The sequence below is a fragment of the Solea solea genome, chromosome 21, assembly GCF_958295425.1.
Source record: "Solea solea chromosome 21, fSolSol10.1, whole genome shotgun sequence".
Classification (NCBI taxonomy): Eukaryota; Metazoa; Chordata; class Actinopteri; order Pleuronectiformes; family Soleidae; genus Solea; species Solea solea.
Window position 1 is genome coordinate 17135865 of NC_081154.1, and position 25183 is coordinate 17161047.

At 40.1% G+C, this 25183-nt stretch overlaps 1 protein-coding gene across 1 annotated transcript in view; it reads right to left on the reverse strand.

Moving 5' to 3' along the window:
• LOC131448437 (transient receptor potential cation channel subfamily M member 4-like) overlaps window positions 1-25183 on the reverse strand; it is a 27060-nt gene continuing 1877 nt past the window's right edge. Inside the window, exons 2-28 of the mRNA XM_058620889.1 lie at window positions 23551-23612; window positions 23278-23455; window positions 20452-20632; window positions 17741-17910; window positions 16646-16823; window positions 14886-14950; window positions 14559-14792; window positions 12979-13081; window positions 12759-12880; window positions 11950-12249; window positions 11735-11836; window positions 8331-8459; window positions 8101-8230; window positions 7034-7179; window positions 6718-6830; window positions 6510-6626; window positions 6108-6157; window positions 5484-5716; window positions 5262-5377; window positions 4637-4769; window positions 3819-3993; window positions 3506-3671; window positions 3236-3417; window positions 2599-2731; window positions 2020-2092; window positions 1158-1251; window positions 1-1069 (exon numbers count right to left, since the gene is read on the reverse strand). Of these exons, the coding sequence (XP_058476872.1) occupies window positions 1041-1069; window positions 1158-1251; window positions 2020-2092; window positions 2599-2731; window positions 3236-3417; window positions 3506-3671; window positions 3819-3993; window positions 4637-4769; window positions 5262-5377; window positions 5484-5716; window positions 6108-6157; window positions 6510-6626; window positions 6718-6830; window positions 7034-7179; window positions 8101-8230; window positions 8331-8459; window positions 11735-11836; window positions 11950-12249; window positions 12759-12880; window positions 12979-13081; window positions 14559-14792; window positions 14886-14950; window positions 16646-16823; window positions 17741-17910; window positions 20452-20632; window positions 23278-23455; window positions 23551-23612 (3714 nt within the window). The 3' untranslated portion in view covers window positions 1-1040. The remainder of the gene's footprint in view (window positions 1070-1157; window positions 1252-2019; window positions 2093-2598; window positions 2732-3235; window positions 3418-3505; window positions 3672-3818; window positions 3994-4636; window positions 4770-5261; window positions 5378-5483; window positions 5717-6107; window positions 6158-6509; window positions 6627-6717; window positions 6831-7033; window positions 7180-8100; window positions 8231-8330; window positions 8460-11734; window positions 11837-11949; window positions 12250-12758; window positions 12881-12978; window positions 13082-14558; window positions 14793-14885; window positions 14951-16645; window positions 16824-17740; window positions 17911-20451; window positions 20633-23277; window positions 23456-23550; window positions 23613-25183) is intronic.

Sequence of the window (25183 nt, forward strand, 5' to 3'; positions counted from 1 at the left end):
TTTTAGTGACCATTTTAATGTGAAAAACAAGAACAGTAAACGTGACACATTTCCTGTAATATTCTGTATTTATACAGCACTTTTCTAGTCTTGATGATCACTCAAAGCTGCTTTACACTGCAGTTTTAACATTCACCCATTCACTACCCTTCACTCACACTTTCATACAATGCAACGATGTGCAGTGCATTTTCTTTTATTCATCTTTCACACCCTTTCATACTCTGCTGGAACAGCTGTCCAGATCAAAGTGAGGTTCATAAGTGTTTTGCCCAAGCACACACTGTCATGTACTGTAACTAGTGGAGCCGGTAATAGAACTAAACTCACTCTGCCTGTCTATGACTGTCTGTACATTTCAAGTGTTACTCCCTTAAAATAACTCATTAATTATACCTTAGATCGAATTTATTGTACAGAATAAAAAAAAAGTAACAATGCAAATACATCCTGATAATAAATGGAGAAATCTGCCTTTTCTCTTTTCAACAAAGTGTAAAGTTGAGCAGCTCTGGAGGAAAACGTCTTTCTCCATTCATCTGTACGATTGGAAGTCCAAATATGACTGAAGACAAAAGGAATACAGTGTGCACCAAATGTAACCCCAATAATGTAACCCCAAACAAATATAACCCCCAATATATTGAATCATTGATTCAATATAACATATACATATGCATATATATATATATATATATATATCATATACATATATATCTATATGTGAGATATACAGTATATACTGTATAAATCTCACATATATCTCAATAAAAATACTATAAAACATAGCTGTCGGTTTGAAACTACAACAGCAAAGAGAGACATAGTGTCAGCCAATTAAATACTTGAAAAAACATCATAGCACGTTATAAATACATGTCTTTGGCAATAGAAAAAAAATTATGATTGCACATTTGACTGTAACGTGAAGATTCTCCTTTCTTAAGAATCTTAAGTTAAAAAGAGTCCAGTGTTGATTCGTCATAAAAGCCCTCGTCTCCTACTGACCCCGAACAAGTGAAGGCACCATGGAGGTTAGATCAGGTGGTGGAAGAGGAAGGGAAGACATCTATGTAGCAGAAGAAGGAACAGGTTACTTGAGGGTAGAAGTGGGGCAAATGATGTGATGTCTGATGTGACGTGTGGCGGTACAGTACCTCTTACTGTAGGTGGAGGCCGGGGAGGTTTGAACGTGCTGCTCTGTGCCAATGTATCCACAATCCAGCTGAGAGCATTCGAGCAGTACTCCATCTGAACAGAAGGAAACAATTTAGAAACTAGCCTTTTTTTTTTTAAAGCTGGATACTGAAGTTTGTGAACTCCCCCACACCACAGCCCATAGAGAAAATCAGTGTTTTTAGCTCTCTGGGACACAGGAGGTGCTGCTCTACTACTGCCTCGTTAGATCAGTTTGTGTCACTGTGGTTATGAAGGATTGCATACACCAAATTCACAATCTAACACAATTTGAACTCACTGATGGAGGCCGCAGTGGATCAACAACTGGATCAAAAATCGCTGATTTTCTCTATGGACTTTGGTGGTGTGTAGTGGGTGGTTTAAAATATGACACAAGCCATTTGTTCGCCAAAAGTGTCGGATCTCTTTATTGTCAGATATTGAGATTTAACTATGGGGTGTATCATACTTTTTATACCTAATTAAATGAATAAAATAAGATTTATTGTATATTGATTAAAAAATACACAGAATCTACAGAATGATTTTGAAAAAAAGTAGTTTAATGACACTTTATTTAAAGGCAATTTCTTTGTTTTTACCACACATTAAAAAGCCAAAGAAATAAAACAGGTATTATCTGACATGAAAGCTAATAATTGGTTTCACATACGGCCTCAAGGCTCACAGTGTTTGTCACTCCCCGCATTTTTCCCTTTCATCTACATGGAATCTGACTGACAGAATTGCAATGTAGTGACAGACGTTAACAAAATTTTTTTTTTTTTAAATTTAAAAACATGCAATGAATGATAAAAACAAAGCACTTTTCCACTTTACCTCATTCTCCAGAGCTCTTAGTCTGTGATCAAAGTCTCTGTTTTCAGTCACATGCTTCAGTACTCCATCAACTCTAAATGAGCAGAAATTCACATCAGTACAGTGGAGCCACAGAGTGAGAATTTCACTGCTAACGAGCAGCAAGGTGTAAGAAGGAGTAAGAAAGTTTAAGAAGGTGTAAGAAAGTTTAAGGTGTAAGAAAGTTAAAGAAGGTGTAAGAAGGTGTAAGAAGGTGTAGGAAAGTTTAAGGTGTAAGAAGGTGTAAGAAAGTTTAAGAAGGTGTAAGAAAGTTTAAGAAGGTGTAAGAAGGTGTAAGAAAGTGTAAGAAGGTGTAGGAAGGTGTAGGAAGGTGAAAGAAGGTGTAAGAAAGTTTAAGAAGGTGTAAGAAAGTGTAGGAAGGTGTAAGACGGTTTAAGAAGGTGTAAGAAAATGTAAGAAAGTGTAAGAAGGTGTAGGAAGGTGTAAATAGGTGTAAGAAAGTTTAAGAAGGTGTAAGAAAGTGTAAGAAGGTGTAAGAAAGTGTAAGAAGGTGTAAGAAAGTGTAAGAAGGTGTAGGAAGGTGTAAGAAGGTGTGCTCACTTGGCAGACATCCGTTTGAGCCTCTCTGAGTCACTGCTTTTTTGGATCTTGGTCTGTGCAGTCAGGAAATCTTCCTTCTGAATGGTCTCCCATGTCATTAGCCTGTTTGCTGCTTTTCCTTTTAACTGCAATACTAACAGAGGAGAAGGTTTGTCTGTTATTACGAGACACTTAATAACTCTACCGCAATAGAATGGTACAAGACACACACACACAAAAAACATTGTAACATATATCTTTAGATATAATTACATATCTAAATAATGTTGAGACAAAGTTATCTCATAGTGATGGGGGGGGCTCCAAATCAAATTTAGCTTAGGGCTTGGGTCTGCACTGATAATAGGGATGGACAGATGTCTTGGATGAAATGCATTTCCTTCACATGCCAAACAAAAAATCTGATTCATGGGAAAATCATTATGTTCAAAGATCAAAGATTCTAAATCGATTAAAATAAATACCGAATAATATAATTCTGTATATTTTATTATTCTGATCCTTTATTCCTGTATTTGGTAGATTTTATGCCACATACCACACAAGAATGATCTATTCTGAAGATTTATATGTGGTTCTGAATTTGCATAAGTGACACACTTAAAACTGCTTTTTATTTTTATTTTTAAGTACTGACCAAAATGGTGGATCTTGATGGATGGCACTTTGCGGATGGTCCTCTTGATAAAGAGATTGAGGTGAGAGAGGATAATGAAAGGAGGGGCCAGGGAGGGACGAGAGTGATACTGAACTATCAGGTTGTAGCGCTGGAATTTCCAATAGATGTCGCTGTTCGCCTGCACTTCAGAGAAAGTGTAGCTGTGTGGACACAAACACAGTGTTTCGTGCACAGACATGGAATATTATATCAGTGAAACCATAGAGATGGAGTGAGAGCAACTTTTACCTGAACATAGCAATGAGCAGGTTGATGAGCAGGATGTTAGTGACCAACAGATAGACGACCAGTAGAATCACCACCAGCCAGTTACTGTACATAGTCCTGCATGGCTCTGCACCCCCTTGAATCAGTGTGACATTGTCTGTGCAGGGCATGTCCCAGGCCTTCCCCACTAATATGAAAAGAAAAAACATCAGTCATGCATTTTCAGATAGTTTGAGCTGGTTTGTAGATAATTCCTCCACTAGTTTAAAACCATAACAGCATATTTTCCACCCTCTATTTACATCATGCACACAAAAAAACCCAGACAACTCACCATCCATTTCTTCCACAGGAATCTGTCCAAAAATGTGCAAGTACGGCCTGTAGAAAACCCGACGGAGGATGCGATCTGGGCGAGGGTCGTAGGAGTAAATCAGAGCTTGGTTGGCTACTCCGTACGCCATGAGCCACACCCCGAGGAAGAAGAGGAAGAAGAAAACATCCTTCATCTGGAAAAGAGGTTACATGTCATAAACCGAGAGAAGATAATAATGGCTTCTTCCTTTGGAGGTCACCACAGCAGATCATCTGCCTCCATCTTGTCCCCTCCTCTGTTACAATTGCCGTCCTTAGAAACATCAATGCACCTTCTCTGTGGACGTCCTCTTTTCCTCTACTCCATCTTCACCTCCATCCATCATTTGTCCAACATAATCACTATCCCTCCTCTGCACGTGACCAAAATGATTTCACTGTGATATGTAAGTATTCTCTGGAGTAGAATGAGGTTAAGGTGATCAGAAAGTTGACGATATAATGTTGCAGATCTGGAATAATGTGCACTACAGATGTTTGCATATGTTGCATATTTGTGAAAAACACCCAGGGATATTATAAGATTATTGTAAGATTATAAGGTTTTGTGATTTTTTTCTTTGTGAAGTGTGCAGTTATCTGTTATAGATTGAAACCAGCACTGGTACCGTTCATTTTTAAGACGCTTTGCCAGCCATCAAGGCACTATAAGCTATTGGAATCATGTGACACCCAGAGCTCAGTACAGGTTTGGAGAGGACGGTCTCTGGGTGTGGATCGTACCTCATAAGAGAGGTAAAATGTCAGTGTCAGTGGCATCTTGCTGGTCTTTCTTACCATCTTGCCAACAATGATGATTTTGGGTCCAAGCTGTTTGTGGATGGCAAAGATGTGAATGAGGCGGAGGGTGAAGACCATGTAGTCCACACACAGGACGTCCCGGCCAAAGCCATACGACCAGTGGAACATCCTGAAACACAGAGTCAACATGTTCACTGAGGTAACAGCAGCACCCAGTGGCCAGCATGTAGAATAACAGCATGAAATCAACAAGTCATTTCCTGCAGAGATGCTTTTCCATGGCGTTTAAAGGTTTGTTTGTTTCTTACCAAGTGTGATTGTATAAAGTAGAGACACATATTAAACACAGTCCAGAGAGGCTCACATTTAGATTTTATTTACTGAATATTTAATTATAGGCTATCAAAACAATATATCCACTGTTGTGTCTCACCATTAGACAAACTTTTCATCACAAAAATGAACATTTTTTGACAGTCTTCGTGTCTCAAGCCTGTTCTCAGTGATTGGTAACTGAACTATACCTTTAAATCATGGTTATGCTCATTCAGCTCAGCTTATTAAATTTTTAAAAATCTAATTTTCTGTTGCTATGACCATGAAACTCAGGTGAAAAGGTGTCGATCTGATTGAAAACAAGGGGCCATGTGTGTAATCCCACCTGCAGATTAGTCCAATGATGAACAGAATGATGGCAGTGAGGTCACACTTGTTCCACACGTCCTGTATGTACACCCTGATCCTCTGACGCCACGTCATAGTCCCCAAAAAGAACGTCTTCGAAGGGAAAAAAAGAGCAACTTCAACTTAGGTGCACCTACATGAGTTCTGTAACTTCATTTAAAAGCATCAAACATCCCATCATTCATCTCTCTGCGCTCACCTCCCGGATCTCCTCACACACGATGGTGAACACCCAGAAGTACAGCACATACTCAGTGATGGCCGGACCCGCGGGCGGAGGAGGCTTGAAGTCCACCAACAGCACGTACGCGAAGAGCAGGAGGAAGAGGAAGTACATCAGGACGTTGCCTAAAAATGAGGTGACGGGTGCAAACCAGAACTGGCGCCATCTTGACACTATGAACGGGCGCTTTGGTGGTCTGTGACTGACGCCTGAAAGAAAGGTAAAATAGTAATAAGATAAATAGAAAATTCTGCGGTGGAATTTAGAGCGTGCCTGCTGATCTTGCTGCCGATGTCATCGGGTGAAGGACTTGCGCTGGTAAGTAGGAGTAACATTTGGCTGGATTGAACTTGGAAGTATTTAGACAAAGTGGTATTTTGGTGAAATTGCCCTTTAAAAGTAACAAGTCTTGTGATTCATTTAAAGTTTGAACCACGTCTCTACGTTAAAGTATGACGACACTGTGAGGCTCCAAACTGGGCTGGGTTGTGATCATTTCTTGGAAAAGTTACTTGTGAGAACTCTAGGTTGCAGCAGCAGGCACTAATAAATGTGACCACGCCGTTTGTTTCAGAGCTACAGTGTTTAAAGATGACTCACCTTTGATGTGAGCTAACCTTGGACTGTTTGCTTCTTGTGAGTCTGCTTCACTGGTGAGACAACAACAAAAATGTTTACACAACACACTACATAACATAGAAAGCTGTTTTTCTAAATCTGCCAGTCTACTGCTCGTCTAGCTGTTTGTGTCGCTGAGGTAAAGCCGTACAAAGGATTTCAAACACTGAAGTAGCAAATGTGAAGTTTATTGATGGAGGCGCCTGTGAACACCTGTGTGCTGGGATGTAAAAACGCTAAATTACTCTATGGACTTTGGTGCAGGAGAGTCAGATAAGGTTGTCTAACGGAAAGAGTAAGCAGTCAATATATTCTTCAGGTATCGTAGACTTAAGCTGATATGGACAGAAACTCTTTATAAAGAGTGGTATAAAGGAGTAATACATGTGCTTGATGTCAGAGAAAGAGAAGATGGTGGTGCCATAGAGGCTATCGCTGTCTCGGCCCGGTCCGTCCTCATTAGACTTCCCCTCCTCCTCCTGCTGCTGGTCCTCGTGTTTCCTGTGAGTTGGAGTTCATTTATACAATGTTATGCACTGATCATCAGAATGTGAAAACAAGAACACCATGGGTGGAATAATATGGACGTTACCTGAAAGAGATTAAGTTGGTGTAGCAGATTATGGGGCAGAAGAAGGTGAGCAGGAGCTTCCACACCTCTGTGTTCCTCTTCATATCACCCCACCAGATCTGAGACAACAGAGACTGGAGAAGAAGAAGAGGACATTTTTATTATCTGAAACTAAAATACTGACACTCTGCAACTATTGTCAATATTTTTCATATAGGAATTATTTTTAAAACAGAAAAATAACAAATGCACACACCTCGATTCTTTATTCAGTTAGAAATACTAAGATTAAGCTATAAAAAAACAGTCTGAACTGTTAAGAATCTCGAGTACGCACCTGTACACCATCATTACTGAAGAAAAGTCGTGCGTCGGCACTCATGCCCATCTGCATACAGGTTGTTCCCCCCCATACTGGAGACTTCCTGATCAGCAGGGTGAAAGAGCGACTCTCATTGCTCCGATAGCAAGAACAAAACAGATCTGAGTGTGGAAGAGAAAACACAGTTTAGTAATAGATTTTTTTTGTGTGTTTAAAGTGTTAAGCATGCATTGCTTCATCTGATGTGGAATTTAACCCTCTAAAATACACACTCTGTACCCTTAAGATCTTAAAGGAAGAGTTAAGATTGCGGTTGTATGAAGTACTGAGACACAGTCATCACTGAACACGCCTAAAAACAAAGACTCACTGAAGTCTACAATATCTAAAGAATGGGTTCACCGTTTTATTTTGCCATTAGGAGTTTACTTACTTACTTTACTTACTCTCTCCCACACCAAATTCCATGGGGAAAATCTGTGTTTGTACCACACAGGGTCAGAGGAGCTGCCGTCTACTGCTGCCTCATTTGTTAAAAATTTGAATGCAGGTTTTCAATCAACAAATTTAAAAAAAGAACACGTGTGAACTTACAACATGTGTATGTTCAGAGCCACTACTGCCTCCATCAGTATCAGGGTTTATCTTAGTGACACAAGTTTACCAACTAAGACAGCAGGATCAAATAATAAACCAGCTGCTCCTGCGTCACAGTGAGCTACAAATGCTGATTTTTTTTTTTTTTTATGTGGACTTTGGTGCAGGAGAGTGACTGCTTTACAAAATGACACAAACTTCAGTTTATAGTCAGGAAAGGTCAATTGGTGAGATTAAGCAATAAATATTAAGAAATCATAGATTCAGGTGCAGATAAGACAAGCCCTTTGTGAAGTTGCTTAAACAAGCCACGTTTTCAGGAAATGTGCCTCCATGTCTTGGGTTGATTCTAAGTGAAGGAGTTTAATAAGAAAAATAAACTTGTCGTGCAATAGAAAAAGTGCTGGGTAGAGTTATGGGGGTGTTTAATTTGTGATGATTATTTCTGTGCATTAATGCCATCAGTTGATGTTTAAGGGTCGTACCATGTGCCAAGTTCTCAAAGGTCTGCGCTAGATCTTTCATGGCGACTTTGGTCTCAGTTTCAGTCTCCATCTTTGACAGTTCTCTGAGGATCTTACAGCCACTCAAAGCACTCAGCACAGACTCTCCTGTCTGAGGGAAAACAGAGGGACAGCAGAGAAACTCCTGCTTTAGTGACGGTCAGAAGTGAGCACAAACATCCATCAAGCAGCAAATGTCGGTGACTTTTTACCATCTCCCAAAAGAAAGTGGCCATCTCGCTGCGGTTCTGTAGGACGGCCCAGATGAAGAGTGAGGCCCAGGGGAAGAGGCAGCGCTTCTCCCGATACAAGCAGTCTCCACGCAGCAGCTTATTGACACGCTATGATGACGGCAAGAAATAAGCATTAAGGCTACAGACGCTGGGTTAGTGTGTGTCTCATAACACCTTACAACAGTGATTTATTTGCTTTGATTTACACCTCTAATTATCTAATCACTTTGATAGTCCATTTTTGACTCAGGTATTACAGGTGTGTGAACAGGCATTAAATATCATGTCAAGAGATAATTGGCAAGTTGACACATCTTTATATCTACTGTATAACAGCTGTTTGCAGCTTTGTTTGTAGCCTTAGGAGGTCACAAGCCAGTGTCTTTTTGAGCCGGTCCCAAGCCTGGATAAATGCAGAGGGTTGCGTCAGGAAGGGCATCCGGCGTAAAACTAGTGCCAAAACCAACCAAATGTGCGAATCGAGTATAAGTAAGGAGGGAGAGAATGATTTATACAGGTTGGCAAAACACAGAGATAGAGATGAGAAAGACGTCCAGCAGGTTCGAGTGATTAAGGATAGAGAGAGACATGTGTTGACAGGTGCCACAGAAGTAATAGGAAGATGGAAAGAGTACTTTGAAGAGCTAATGAATGAGGAAAATGAAAGAGAGCAAAGGGTAGAAGAGGTTACTACTATGAACCATGAAGTAGCAAAGATTAGTAAAGATGAAGTGAGGGGGGCATTGAAGAGGATGAAGAATGGAAAGGCAGTTGGTCCTGATGATATACCTGTGGAGGTATGGAAGTGTCTAGGAGAGGAGGCAGTAGAGTTTCTGGTTAGACTATTCAACAGGATCTTAGAGAGTGAGGCTCTGAGTCCCTTCTTGTTTGCGGTGGTGATGGACAGACTGACAGATGAGGTTAGACAGGAATCTCCATGGACTATGATGTTTGCAGATGACATTGTGATCTGTGGTGAGAGCAGAGACCAGGTGGAGGAAAAGCTCCAGAGGTGGAGATATGCTATAGAAAGGAGAGGAATGAAGGTTAGTCGCAGCAAGACAGAATATATGTGTGTGAATGAGAGGAACCCAAGTGGAACCATGAGGCTACAGGGAGTGGAGATAAAGAAGGTGGAGGATTTGAAGTATTTAGGGTCCAGAGCAGTGGAGATTGTGGAAAAGAGGTGAAGAAACGTGTTCAAGCTGGTTGGAATGGGTGGAGAAAAGTGTCAGGGGTAAATGTGTAATAAAAGAGTATCAGCCAGAATGAAAGGAAAGATATACAAGACAGTGGTGAGACCAGCGATGCTGTATGGTCTAGAGACAGTGGCACTGAGGAAAAGACAGGAAGCAGAGCTGGAGGTAGCAGAAATGAAGATGTTGAGGTTCTCTTTGGGAGTGACGAAGATGGATAGGATCAGGAATGAGTCAATCAGAGGAACAGCACATGTTAGATGTTTTGGAGATAAGGTCAGAGAGGCCAGAATGAGATGGTTTGGTCATGTACAGAGGAGGGATAGTGAGTATATTGGTAGAAGGATGCTGGGGTTGGAACTGCCAGGCAGGAGGTCTAGAGGAAGACCAAAGAGAAGGTTTATGGATGTAGTGAAAGAGGACATGAAGTTAGTTGGTGTGAGAGAGGGGGATACAGAGAACAGGGTGAGATGGAGGAGGTTGATTCGCTGTGGCGACCCCTGAAGGGAGCAGCCGGAAGGAAAAGAAGAAAAAGAATAACAGCTGTTTTTCACTTTGATTATATGGTCGTGACACACATTTACAGATGCAAGTGTAGTTTCCATGCTGATAGTCAGTCAACAGGTGAGCAACTAATTGTCAACTCATCTATGATTTGACGGTTAGTTTACAATACATATGTCAACAGATAATAAACTAAGAATTTATTATACTTGTGATCACAGGTTGACACGATTCTGTTCATTTCCAAGTGACAAACTAATCAGAAGTAGATCTTAGTCAACTGACACAGTCTACAGAGAACTAGTTGTTTATCAGTTGAATAAGTGTCTAATGATTGTGTTGACAGGATATTGAATACCTTACTCAGAGAGAGCCAACAAAGGACTATAAAAAAGTGTTACCCCTAATTCTAACTCAATCCAGTGTGGATCAGCCACAAAATGAAATAATGCAATTGTGGTTCAGTGACAGAGCAGGTTGTCTACCAACTGAAAGGTAGAGTTTATATTCCCATCTCTACTTATCTCACATCATGCTGATGTGTCCATGGGTGTGGCTGTGTCATCAGCTTCTTAATGAACATGATAGATTTAAAAAAAAAAAAAAGCACTGTATAAAGACGTTCTGTATGAATATGTGTGTCAATGGATGTGAATGAGTGTTTATAATCTGTACGTCACACTGACAAAACCATCACAATACACATCAATATGAATGGCAAGAAATAGCATTCGAAGTCTTACAGTAGAACACTGAGGCACCACAAGTCGTCTGAGCTTCTGAGGCCATTAAAGCTACTGTTTAAAGGATGACCTCTGAAAAAACAGAATTATTTTTAGCCCTGCGTTTCCTTCATGACTCAGGAGGTGAGGCCAATTGTGCTGCTCTCCAAGCAGAGCACTGCACAAGGAGGGAAGTTAAAAGTTAAAAGAATAACTTTGACTTTCTAGTTTGATTAACTGCACAAATGACCACCAAGAAATGTAAGCAAACTTTGCTTGGCTAGAAAATTCTACTTATCACAAGCAAAGATATTCTGTCATGTAAGAAATGTCTCCCTTTAATTGATTAAGCTTTCTTATTTTTGCATTTGATGAAAACCTTTTAGCTGATATAGCATGTTACTAGTAATTGAATTTCAAAGTAATATCGATTTTTTTTCCCCCCTAATTTAGATTATTTAGTTCAGAATTATTTTGCTTTCTTCAAAAAGAAAATCAACCTTTGCCGTGCAACATAACCCTCATCTAAATCCAAGTCTCAACTCTCAAGAAGCCATTTAAAATTGTGAGTACCAGCCAAAATACACTCAGTCATGTACACACACATACATTCATATGCTGTGCTTTTTCTAACACACGTCATTCACACACATGCTCAAGGACATGTTTGCAGGCAGACCAGAGGAGCCAGGATTAAAAAGATTCCCTTACATCTGAGCACCTTCTTTACTTTGTACAAAGTGCTCACTCTCATGTATAAATGCATTGTCAACAGGATTAATTATGCACATTCTAAGTTATTAATACATATTATCTATATAACTGTTGAGTATGTTTCTCATATTTTTCCAACTACATCAAAATATGACTCATTACTGATTGTATTTTTACTTATCTGTGGAGCATGTTCCTTATATTTTGTAACATTTTTTTACATATAATGTGTCTTGTATTTATTTACCCTTAGAGCTCTCCTCTTGGATGTGATCTGTTCCATGCCCAAAGCATCAAAGTAGAACGGCTGGCACACGTCACCCATCAACAGTTCCAGCACCCTTGACACCTGTGGTATAAAAATATGGCAGACTTGAACTTGAGACTGGAGACTGAGGTTAAATCTATGTTTTTGAGCTGATTTTAAGCTGCAGGGAAGACATTGGAAAACATTTTATTTACCTCAAAAAGAGTGAGCTCCATCTCTGGCCCACTCTGCATCTTCTCTGCTGCCACTTTGGAAGACGAGCCTTGCTGGTTAGTTAGTGTGGAGACAGGTGCTGCAGTTCCAAGACGCTCCATGAGGTGACGCTGTAGCAGCTGGTAAAGAAGCGTGCCATCAGCCACAGAGCGGTAGAGGCTCTCCAGCCTGCCATAGGTCAGGTAGTCCAGGATGTTGAGGCCATTCTCAGTGAACAGACGCACAAACTGAGGTTTGTCGTTGATCAGGGCATCGGTCATCGAGTCCTCCAAGTCTTCATACTGTGTCATCAGATTGAAGGAATTATTTATTCAGCGGGTTTCAATACAATGATGTCAATGCACAGCAATAAAAGTATTCCATTCAATCCGAATAAATTACCCAAGATGAAACCACCGAGTGTTACCTTAAGTCCTTCATCCCAGCGGCCATCAGACTGTTAAACCAAGAGCCCATCTTCTGGGATTGACCATTTCATTTATGTATCTATTTTATTCTGTCTTTGAAATTGCATTTATTTAATCGTTGTCTTATAAATTGCTGTGTTTGCAATTAAAGTTGTGCATACATAAGCCACATGGGGGCACCAGCACAACATTTACTAAGACTCTTTCTTGTTTTCTGACATAGCTAAAACTCCTGCCTCTCTGTTGCTTGTTTGTTCATTTATTTGTAAATTGTGCACATCTATGGTTTGGGGGACTGATTCTGACTGTTGTGGACATTTCTATACTTGCATACACCCGACAATGACAGTGTGTGAAAGCATTTTGAGTGTGTTTTCCCTCACCCTCCAGTGTATGTCTCCATTAAAGAGTTCACTCTTGGCAATGTCCACCCTGTTCCATGTGACCGCCAGCTTCAGCTCCTCGTTGTAAGGGCTTGCATCGACTGATACGCGGTTCTTACTAGCTGGAAAATAAAATAAAAATCGTGCAACAAATTTCAGAATAAAGACATAATAAGAATCTGTATAAAAAAATGTCTTAATATGAGTTTGATTTGCATACCTCCAACTAATGCTTTCAGCAGAACTGTATCAAACTCATTTGGTCCCTCCTGTTCTCCATGGTAGATCGTGATCAGACCTCTGTTCTGGTAAATACTCAGCACCTGGAGACCAAGAACAGAGACAGAAATCTGAAGGAACACTTCCCATAAAGTTTAAAAAGATGGTGATGAAGAAACCACAACCAGTTTGAGATAGGGATGCTTGCTCTCGATGCAAACAGGGACACAAGCCACGTAACTAAAGGCTCAACTAATAAAATCTATGCCACATACAGTAAGTCTGTCCTTTGGTCTTGACATTAGACAGCCTTTTTAAAACAGGAAACCAAAGTTTGCACCCCTTTAAAAACCACTCAATACCCAAAGTCCATATGAAAAACATGTGATTTTATAAGAACAGCACACAGGAGTGCTTCCTTCAATAGTAAGGTCAAATGGTAGTGTTAGAGGTAGTTTGTGTTTGAAATCCTGTGTCCCCATAAACTAAAAATAGAGACTTTCTCTTTGGATTTTGGTGTAGGTGAGCGGTTAATAAAATAGATAAAGCAGCAAAAACATTCTTAAGAGAACATAGGTTTAGAGAGTAGTCGGTACTGACTACACGTCATACAACCACACTTGGATCTTCTGTTTATAAATGGCCTTTCAATACTGAGTGAGGACCAGAGCAGTGGTATCTAAAACACCAAAGTAATAACTGAAGACTGTGAGTCCAATCAGTCTGTAGGTAAACAGATGGTTAATCAAAACACAGCTGGTTTTAAAGCACAGATTACATCGCACTGACGAGTCAGTAATTCAGCCCACAAGGCTCAGGTCACACATGATTACCAAACATGTCTTTGTAACACTGTAGTACATATGCCAGGCCTGCATGTGGCACCGTCACCAAGATACAATAAAAGTGGAGGAGCATAAAGCATGTGCGCTGTGTGCAAATGCGTATAAAATAACAATAACAGAATAAACCAATCCAGGTTCCTGGTCTCCAAACACCATTTTTTACCACGCCTACTCTGACGGCAGGAATGTACATTTTATTGAAACCTAGCCGAAGGTTGCATCAATACTGATACCAGTATCAGGTCTGATGCTGCTCTGTATTCGCAAAATTACTCCGACAATGCTGCACTCGATACCACTTTAAATATCTTCAAGTGAGCGGAGCAGATCGTGAATGTGTTGTAATGTCAGCAGTTTGGAAATACTTCAAGATAAGAGATGAGGACAAGAGTAGAGCAGACCTTTGCTCACCTTAATATGTGGTGTTCCATTACAAACAAGACTATCCTCTAAGTTGTTTAACGTTATCTGAATGTAAATACCAAATGTTTTACAGCAAAAATAAAGGGATTATCCTAACTCAAATGGATTTTGTATGTAATGGTATTATTAGGTACTCAGTACTCCGTATCGGTAAGTAGTCAAATTTAATTAGAAAAAAGTGGTTTTGGCACATCCCTGCTCACACCAGCGGCTGGAAGTACAGGATAAAGAAATACCTCACACCTCCTACTTCCTCCTGCTCTGCATGTCAGTAAACACACAACAATGATACACCACCCTGTTCCGCTCTTACTCGTTCAACTAGCTTGTCTGTCTCCACTTCAGAAGGGAAATGCCTTTTAACCCGCTCTGCCACTCTGTCTTTCAAATCCACACTGGGCGCCGCCTCCACATCCCCCTCACTGGAAGACTGGACCACAGGCAACGACGACAGGTTCTCCAAGACATCACTCAGGAAGTCAGCCATGCCTCCTGAGCCGGCCAGCACCAGCCAGGGCATGGAGTTCTTCAGTGAGAGATCCACTCTCTGACACATATCAGAAAAAGAGAGAGAAAAGGGCATTGCTTTATGTAATACAAAACAAAATTGTATTATTATAATGAACGTGACTGACTGTACCTCCAGCATGCTCGCCTCCCCAGAAACCAGCATACAGAGGACAGGGATGTCAATGCTGCCACTGCCTGCAACAATAGAAGCATTCTTTTACATCTTCATTATGAGCAGGGCTTACACTGAGCCTCACTCAATAATGTGTGAAGAAATGTTCTTACTCTTCTGTGCAGAGTTACTGTACCACACATTCAAATAAGGATGTATACATACTGACATTTGGTAGATAGATAGATAGATAGATAGATAGATAGATAGATAGATAGATAGATAGATAGATAGATAGATACAGTAGATAGATAGATAGATAGATAGATAGATAGATAGATAGATAGATAGATAGATAGATAAACATATGCTAGTTAGCTTGACACACAGACCAATAGATGCTGTTAGCTTGACAGACAGACAGATGCCAGTTAGCTTAACATTCAGATAGATAGATGCTAGTTAGCTTGACAGATAAACAGACAGATGCTAGTTAGCGTGACATTCAGATAGATAGATGCTAGTTAGTTTGTCAGACAGACAGATGCTAGTTAGCTTGACATTCCGATAGATAGATAGATAGATAGATAGATAGATAGATAGATAGATAGATAGATAGATAGATAGATAGATGCTAGTTAGCTTGACATTCAGATAGATAGATGCTAGTTAGCTTGACATTCCGATAGATAGATAGATAGATAGATAGATAGATAGATAGATAGATAGATAAACATATGCTACTTAGCTTGACACACAGACCAATAGATGCTGTTAGCTTGACAGACAGACAGATGCCAGTTAGCTTAACATTCAGATAGATAGATGCTAGTTAGCTTGACAGATAAACAGACAGATGCTAGTTAGCGTGACATTCAGATAGATAGATGCTAGCTAGTTTGTCAGACAGACAGATGCTAGTTAGCTTGACATTCCGATAGATAGATAGATAGATAGATGCTAGTTAGCGTGACATTCAGATAGATAGATGCTAGTTAGCTTGACATTCCGATAGATAGATAGATAGATAGATAGATAGATGCTAGCTAGTTTGTCAGACAGACAGATGCTAGTTAGCTTGACATTCCGATAGATAGATAGCTAGATAGATAGATAGATGCTAGTTAGCTTGACATTCAGATATATAGATGCTAGTTAGCTTGACATTCAGATAGATAGATGCTAGTTAGCTTGACATTAAGATAGATAGATGCTAGTTAGCTTGACAGATAAACAGACAGATGCTAGTTAGCTTGACATTCCGATAGATAGATCGATAGATAGATAGATAGATAGATAGATAGATAGATAGATAGATAGATAGATAGATAGATAGATAGATAGATAGATAGATAGATAGATAGATAGATAGATGTGTACATGTTATGCCACATAATGATCATAAAGTTTCTCTACATCCTAAAGAATAAACACACAGTGCATTTTCTGGTAATGCCAGAGCTGAGAGAAAGTACAGACAGAGAAAGAAAATTGTTGCATGACAGATCTCTACTTGATTTTACACGTTGAACAGCAGCGTCTCTCATTCATGCTGTGGCACGCAATGGCATTTATGCAGTGGATTCCAGAGGTTCACCCCATCATCACGTGCATTAAAGATGGTTCACCACAAGGAGGAAAAGCAGCTTGAACTCAGACTTAACTGCCAGGTTCCTATATCCAGTTCTACCAGCTATTCTAGAGTATCAGCATAAACAACAAAAAAATGTTTACACCTGCTGTTTTTCATTAGTTCACAAATATAGAGCAGTCCTCACCCCAGATGCCTGTGCGTTGGTGTGAGATGAAGTCCTCCAGTTTGGCTCTGAAGCCCATGTCCCCTCCTCTGCGTCCCACACTCCCATCGTCCACCAGCAGAAAGGCCTGGTAGTTGTTGTCCAGGCAGCAGGAGTCTCGGGTTGTATTGTTGACATAGTATTTGGCAGGAAAGCTGCCCTACAAAAAGAAATGGATAACAATGCTGTTTTTAAATGTGCTCTGTAAATAACCTGAGCTGACTATAGTATGTTACTGCTACAGTAAGAAAGATGCAACATTTTATCAGGAAACCTGCTTGTTCACATTAAGGTTTATCTTAATTATATCTTTCTTTAAAAAGGGGCCGTAACATTGATGTTTTCAAAGAAGTAAGTAGCAAGTGAGTCCAACAGAAACTAGGGATGGCACAATATCGATATCACAGCCTCAAGTGTCAACTGAAAAGTCCAATGCGTCATTCTTTAAACGATGAACTGTTAACAACACATTTGCTCTTGCCATTTCAAAGACATAATTCTCCATCTGCGCAACAAACATTCTGCCGCTATAAAAACATAAATAAATTGCCCATCACATGACTCTAGTTTTTATTTGTGTTTACATTTTTACAGTCAGTGCATGTGATATACAGGATTTTCAATTATTCAGTACTTCCCTTTTCCCATTGTGTTTTATTTGCTCAGCAATATAGCCCATTCCCATTTGTACATCTTATATACACTCACATATCACAAAGACTGCTTAACGCGTGATTAATCTTTTTTGTTTGGCCGAGAGCTTTTCTCCCAATATTGCAGCCTTGTAAACTTTACTTAAATCTGCCACTCTTATCCCTTTTCTTGGTGGATAGAGAAGTTATCAAAGTTTTTGCATTCAATGAAAATTGAATGCAAAAACTTTGCAGATTCCCTAAATAAGTTTTTAAAATCTAACCTTCACATGAAGGCGATACAGTAGATGAAGGGACAACTCAACATTATGCCTCCAGCCACTGCTGTCGCCGGCACACAGGCATAACAACCGAAAAGAGACATTTTAAGTCTCATATTATAATGAAGACAGTCATTTTAGAAGGTGAAGAGATGTGTAAATACCTGAGGGTTGACCAGCTGCTCTCGGTTGTGCACCAGGCCCCAGGGAGCAATTCCCAGCGCCACCACCTTGCTGACAGAGACGGACGCGGCTGCAGTGGCGTGATCCCTCACTGCCTCTCCGACACATCTCCCCACACCTTCACGCAGGCCTGCTGTCAAAATCCACGCACCTAGGTGAAAATAAACAGCAACTGTGAGGGGAAATTTTTTATTCCAGACAATCTCTGAGCAAATAAGTTAGAGGGATAATTCAAGTTTTTTGAAATGAGGTAATGTGAGGTACTGACATACAGAGTGTGCCCACTGAGCTCCCTTTGCTGAAAACACAGGAAACAAGCACACACCCTCCCTGATGATCTGTCTTAAGAGTATGCTCATCACTTGCTCCTCACTATTAGACAGCTTTTCTTAACAGGAAAGTGAAGTTTGTGTCTCTTGGTAAAACCACTCATTCTCCCACACCAAAGTCCTGAGAGAAAATCAGGGATCTTAAATCCCAGCACATGGAGCTGTTGATCGACCACTGCCTCCATCCAGAAGTTCAAATGTGCTATTTTGTGACTTGCATGTTGTTCGCGACATGCCTTGTTCAGATTTACCTCAGTAACAAACACCATGTGACCATTCGTTGTGGTTTTTTCTACAGACCTTGGTGATTTCCCATTTCAGTGTCCAGTGAGATAAGAATGTCCTACATGAGAGTAGAAATAAGCTGTTGATTTGAGTCAAATAAAATGAAAGAAATAAAGAAAGAAACACAGTCTGCACTGATTATTTGCCAGAAGAAGAAAAAAACCATAAGCGATATAACAAAGAAAATGACAGTTAAGTAATAACAAAAACACAGTTCTAAATCAAAGCCACTTGTGCCAAATGCCAAAATGTTACACAGCCTCACCATTTCCAAGAAAAAGGTGATTATGATGATTAATGATGGAAATAATGTTCAGGAGCTCATAAGATACTGTAGTGCTTCAGAAAATCCAGCTTGTGTCTTTATAAAGAAACAATATATTCTAAAAGAGCATTGAATCAGACATTAAACAAATTTTTCTGATGGTTATGATGTTTGAGTTTGAGATATATATATATAGTTTTTAAGTGCATCTCCTGTTCACGTCTGTGAGTGAGTCTCCATCTCCAACTGGAGATTCCTCGATGTCCATCTCCAAATAACTGAGCCATTATTTTTAGTTTTACTAACCAGCTCCTGCTGGACCTGAGTAATAAGTGGGAAGGGACTCTGGGAGACAGCAGGAAAGAGGCGGCGTAGGTTGAAGTTGAGTGACAACCAGAGGGAGAGGAGGACTGGCAGCAGCGAAAAGCACTACATAAAAAATATCCCTTTAATATCTATGGTATATTTCACAAAAAAACTTCAAACGACTATATAACTTAACAATATTAACAACTATATAACAATTGTGTCTCTTGTTTCTATTTGTATGCCTCAGTGTTTTCACATGCATCCTTATTGTGTTTGACGTGCCACCTCCGGGAGAAAAGCTGAGTGAAGTGACCTTAGATGATCCAGATCTCACTCTGCCACCTGTGTTTGGCACGGTAGGCAGGAGGAAATGACCATTGTGGTACCAAATTAAGATCAGACCCAAGAGACTCGCGTCATGTTTACGGTACTGCATTTAGTGACTGGATTATTGTGAAGTGTGAGTCTTTGAAGGTAAAGTTAGATGTACAGTAGAGTCATTATTTGTCAGTTCCTTAGAAATGTTTACCCACAATGGTGAGAATGGCCTTGTCTGAGAGCTCCAGTGGAGAAAATCTGTAAATAGCTTTCATCTGCCCTACCCTTTTAGCAATAACTATAAAAATATTTGCATAAACCAAGTATTTCCGTCTGCTTACATGTTAATAAGAGTATTCAACACTTATAATGATAAAATGTAACACATGGATGAGTTATTAACAGTATCTCAGAAACAAAACAAAGTAAAACATTAAAGTTAAAGTATTTGGTTGAAAACAGTTGAAAAAACAGAACAGAAATTGAATTTTCTAGGAAAGGGGACTTTGTTCTGTCTTTGTTTTCTTTAGAAAGAGTGTTATCTCATTGATTCAGGAAAAACACAACTGAAATGTTAGGATTTTTTGATGAAAGATTTTCATGTTAATTCAGAAAAACATCTTCTCTTATGTTTAAGGAAACATTATCTTCTTAATTTAGAACCAATATGTTTTTTTAATTTTTATTTCATGTGAATACAATCCAATCTGTATATCTACCATAAAATAGGGTTTTCAACATTAACGCGACAATGACATATTAATTCATTTCCTTATAAGCCTTTTAAGTAATTTCTTAATACAGGATTTACACATGCACATTCTGGTCCTGCAATTCCTTCAGAATAAATGTCTGGAATAAAGGAACGGGCATTCTTGAGTGCTTTAACTTTAAAACACAGACAGACATTTGAAGTGCTGCGCGCGCACACACACACACACACAAACACGCAGGTTAAGGTTTGGATAAAGGGCTAGCGAATATTATGTATATTGTATATTATGTCTACGAGTGTTCTTACTAAGAATACTGTACAAGAATGTGTGTGTGTGCACTGATTTTAGTGTAAGCAGTGTAAAAGGCTTTGACAATCCTGAATACTGGCATGTAACCTTTGACCCACCTTTGTGGCAGGTGTTGATTTAGTTACCTCACAGCCACAGTTTGTTCTTCGTGAAGCGTTTACCTGTGCTTTGTGAGGCTTTGACCAGCCCCTGTCTGAGGACCTCCCGGACCCATGTCTTCACCTTTGTCCTTCCTTCTCCACCCACGACAGAAACCACCAGATTGGGTGCAGGCAGGCCCCAGTGGGCTGTCATCAGAGTGTACACCATGGACGGAGGGGTGTCCCACGACAAACGCAGGAACTGGGATGGCCAAGAGAAACAAAATGGACGTTTGATTGATTGATTTTGAGGTACAAGCAAAATGTTACAAAAGCAGGGAAATGAGACAGATATTACACTTATATTTGCGACATAAGTTTTTTAACCACACTTCAATTTACTGTTATTTATTTTTTTTAAGCGTGGTTGTATGATTTATTAACACTCCCTGTAGTTTGAAACACAGAAGATCACTTCATCTTACATTGAGACTGTATTTTCAACATGAAAAGTGTATAAATTGCTCATTCTCCCACATTAAGATCATGAAAATACATTCTTATCATACACTTCAGGCTTTTGCACATCAACCGTGTGAATAAAAAGTACAAACTGTGAATAATTCAATGAATTTAAGTCCATCTTCCCCTCTCCTTCCCACCTACCTCTCCCTGGAGGCAAGACGGAGATGCAGAGAGGAGCGGAAAGACCCGCGGAGGAAGTACAGCTATCCTCGTCAAACATTCCTGGGGCATGGATTGCAAAGCTATTTCACATCTTTGCTCAGAGGACGTGGAATATTTAACCTTAATAATGCCGTCCATCATTTTTGGCAAGAGAACTGCAGTATCAGTGTTGTGGACATTGCTCCTTCCACAAGGGAGGAGGCTGCACTGAACAAAATAACACAGACACCCCTACAAAAGCCCTCTGTGACCCTGAGGACGCTGCACTACAGGTGACGCAGACACAGGTTCTAAAGGTTCTGAGGTGGACGGTGTCCCAGAGTTCTAAAGGCCTGTGCAGTACAACAGGCAAGTGTGTACAATGACATCTTCAACCTGTCCCTAAATCAAGCAGCGGACCCCCGGATATTCAAGTCTCACATCATTGTCCCAGTCCCCAAGAAACCAGACTCATCCACCCACAATGCCTGCAGACCAGTGGCACAGACCAGTTCCTGGAAAAGATCTCACACACATCAACACTGTGAACCCAGAAACCATTGACTCCCTACAGTTCGCCTACTGTCCTAACAGATCAGTGGATGACGCAGTGGCCCTGGCCTTCCACCACACCCTACAACAACTGGACTGCAGCAGAACATAGTCCAGGAAGCATTTCCTGGACTATAGTTTTGCATTTTACACCATCCACAAAGCTGATTGTGAAGCTGAGTGACCTTGGTATCCTGACCACCACCTGTAACTGGATTCTGGACCACACGTGGTGAGAATGGGAGGAAAGGTCTCTGCTGAATTCACAGTCAGTACGGGGTCACCGCAGGACTGCTGCCTCAGCCCAAAACCCTCTACACACTGACAGTGTGTCCACCCAGGACACCACCCTCACCATCAAGTGTGCTGACAACACTACGATCCTAAGCCTCATCAAGGCAGAGGATGAGGTGAGCTACAGGACTGTGGTCGACAACACAATCCTCTAGAGAGCTGACAACAACTTCATTCTCAATGTAGACAAAACAAGGGCAATCATGATCATCATAGGTTTTAGGAAGACAGCGCCCCTCTGCAGCCTCCTATTATCAAAGCGATTGAAGTGGAGAGGGCGGACAGCCACAAGTTCCTCGGCCTCAGAGTGTCATCTAACCTGGGCTGGACTGTACACACCACTGTCCTGGTGAAAAAGGCCCAGAATCAGCTTTACGTCATCGGGCTTCTCAGAAAAGCTGGGCTGAGCTGCCGCTCACTCAGACTGGCCTATAAGACAACTGGCGGAGCGGCTCCTCACCACTGACATCACTGTCTGATATGGAAACACTACCCAGGCAGAGAGGAAGGCTCTTCAGTGGGTCGTCAAAACTGCAGAGAGGATCGTCTTCCTTCCATGGACCACATACACAAAACAATGTAACAAAAGAACCCACAACACAATCAATGACACACATCACCCAGCTCACTTTCTACTTAGGCACAAACACTCCATGTACAACCTAAGGAAAAAGAGAGCAGACAGCCTGCTCACAACAGCTTCTTCCCTGCTGCAGTCAGACTGATGGCAAACACCCAATTAAATAAATGGACTCACGTGCAACAATTTCATAAACCTGTGCGATTTAAATCGGACGCGTGCAATAAAATATACTAATGTGCAATAACACAGTGGTGTTTAATCAAATCTGTACTCTGTACTCAAACTGCTTGTGCATGTACAGTACATATGGCGATAAAGTTCTTGAATAAAGAATAAAGAATAATGGAGTAAAGAATAAAAACAGTTTCTATTCAGTCTATGTTCAGACAGAAAACAGGACAACTCTGTGTTTATGTAGAATATGTCGTTAAACTGAGAGCAAAATGGTGAAAATCACACTTCTCCACACGTTACCAGAGCTTTTATGTTAATAATCTGTACAAACACTGATGAACTTCACAGACTCTGGTCCCCACTTGAGTGGACAGACCAGAATACTGTGTGCAACAGCGGTAGTGGCCACGCCTCCACCATCTCAGAGCAGAGAATGAAGCTGAATTTACATGATGTAAAACCTCATTTTTGAACACTTGGCAACTTGTTGAACACTCAAATTTCACACATTGTCCTGTGGGTGTGACAAAGTCACAAGGGATACTTTTGTCTGTGAAGGATCTGTGAAGGGATATTTTTTTATCACTTTACAGAACATTTTTAGAGAAGGTTTCTCAGACTGACAGAGAAGTACTCACATAGCTGTGCCTCTTGCTGGCTCCAGCAAACTGCAGCTCTCCAAAGGCATCAGTCGGGTACTCAGAGGAGTGCTGGGCGCTGTCCCAGTGGTTAATGATGGCCGTGCTGAAATAGTCGCCGAGAGCCACAGAGGCATGTGCATCTCTCACCCCGCCACACTGGCACAGTGAGCCGTTACTGAGAAAGGTGAGAGTATAACATGTCAGCATGAAAACATGATCATCATCATCATCATCATCATCATCATAAGTGCAACAATATAATCACTGTACCTGAGAGAATCCTCAACAAAGGTGCTGCAGACTCTCTTCTTGATGATCTTGGGGATCCAGCTCTGAAAACATTTTCAGCAGGTTAAACCAATGAAATGATGTCACATATATATAAATCACATAATCTCATGAATGCTTTGGTAAACATTGTGACCAGACTGTGAGTGAGGGTCGATCATGTCCCTCGCTCTGCAGTTATCATGTCTGTGGAAAATGATCTTCATCTCCACATGACATCAGTTAGAATTAAAAACAAAGATAATCCTGTAAAAAGATTGTAAAACTGGGGGCAGTTTAATTCAGTTTAGAAATGACATTTAATTGGTGCAAAAGATTTCTCATTAAACGTGTTTTGTTGATCATGGAAATCTCAAAAAAAAAAAAAAAAACACAGTTCAAATTTGTTAACACCTGTGGATTCAATAATATTGTGCTCACTGTATATAAACCACTCTGGAAAGTTTTCATCAGACTTTTTTTTTTTTTTAAATACCCTTAATACCCTTACACTTTTGCCATATTTTATTACTTACCTATTTAAGCTTTACACATTTTGTCCTCAGAAAATTGACATTTGTTGCTAAAATGTAATTTTCTTTTTAATCCAAAAGTTTATTTCTGGAAGTTCAGCTTGTTTATTACCCGTTCAGTATGTAATATTTATTTTATACGATCGTAAATTCAGAGTTGCCTACATCGACACTCAACAAACTATGGCCTGGATAACTGAGAACATATGGAGTACAAAACATCAATCAAACTTTATTTACTTTTAAAGTAATTTTTATACAAGAAAATGTAGCACAAAGTGTTTTACATAATAAAAACAAGAATCACCGCCAGCTGCCAACCCCCAACCTCCGGCTGCGCAAAGAGCCAAACACCATCACTGTAAGTTGTATGGACCCCACCATGCAGCCACCATTTTGGATTTTTAGAAAACAAGATAAAAAAGGGGACATTTTAAAAGGTCGGTCTTGAGCCTGCTTTGAAAAATGTCAACATTCGTGAGGCGTAATTCTGAAAACGAAAAAAAGACCATTAAGATATTTAAAAGCCATTGAAAGAACCATAAAACAATGCTAAAACACATAGGGAGACAATGCAGTGATTTCAGGAGAAAGAAGGGCATTACATACAATAATGTCCTAATACGACTGGAGATAAAAGCATGCACCAGCATCTCCGTGTTGACCTCAGGGAGAAATTGGCACACTCTGGCTATAATCTTAAAAAAAAAAAACCTGTTTTAACTATTTGTTTAACATGTGGTTTAAAACTAAGCTCAGAGTCAAAAATAACACCCAGGTTTTTCTCTCTTCTCTTTTCTCTGCCATGGATGGATTAATATCTAAAATGCAGTTAAAAAGGGCATGGATTGGCCGTGTGTCTTCAGAAGTGTGTCTTTGTGAATTTCTCTGTGAGATGAATAAAGTATCTATCTATCTATCTATCTATCTAAGACATGGCGACTGTGTATTATCAGCATTGCTTTAAATTAAAAAGCATTGGGTCTAGAATTTAGCCTTTGGTTATTTCATGGATCCTTAAGCAGCATGTATCCATACTTAAGAGAAAACTTCTCTCTGTGAAATAGCAAATAGGACCATTGAAAAAAATGGATCAGCTCAAT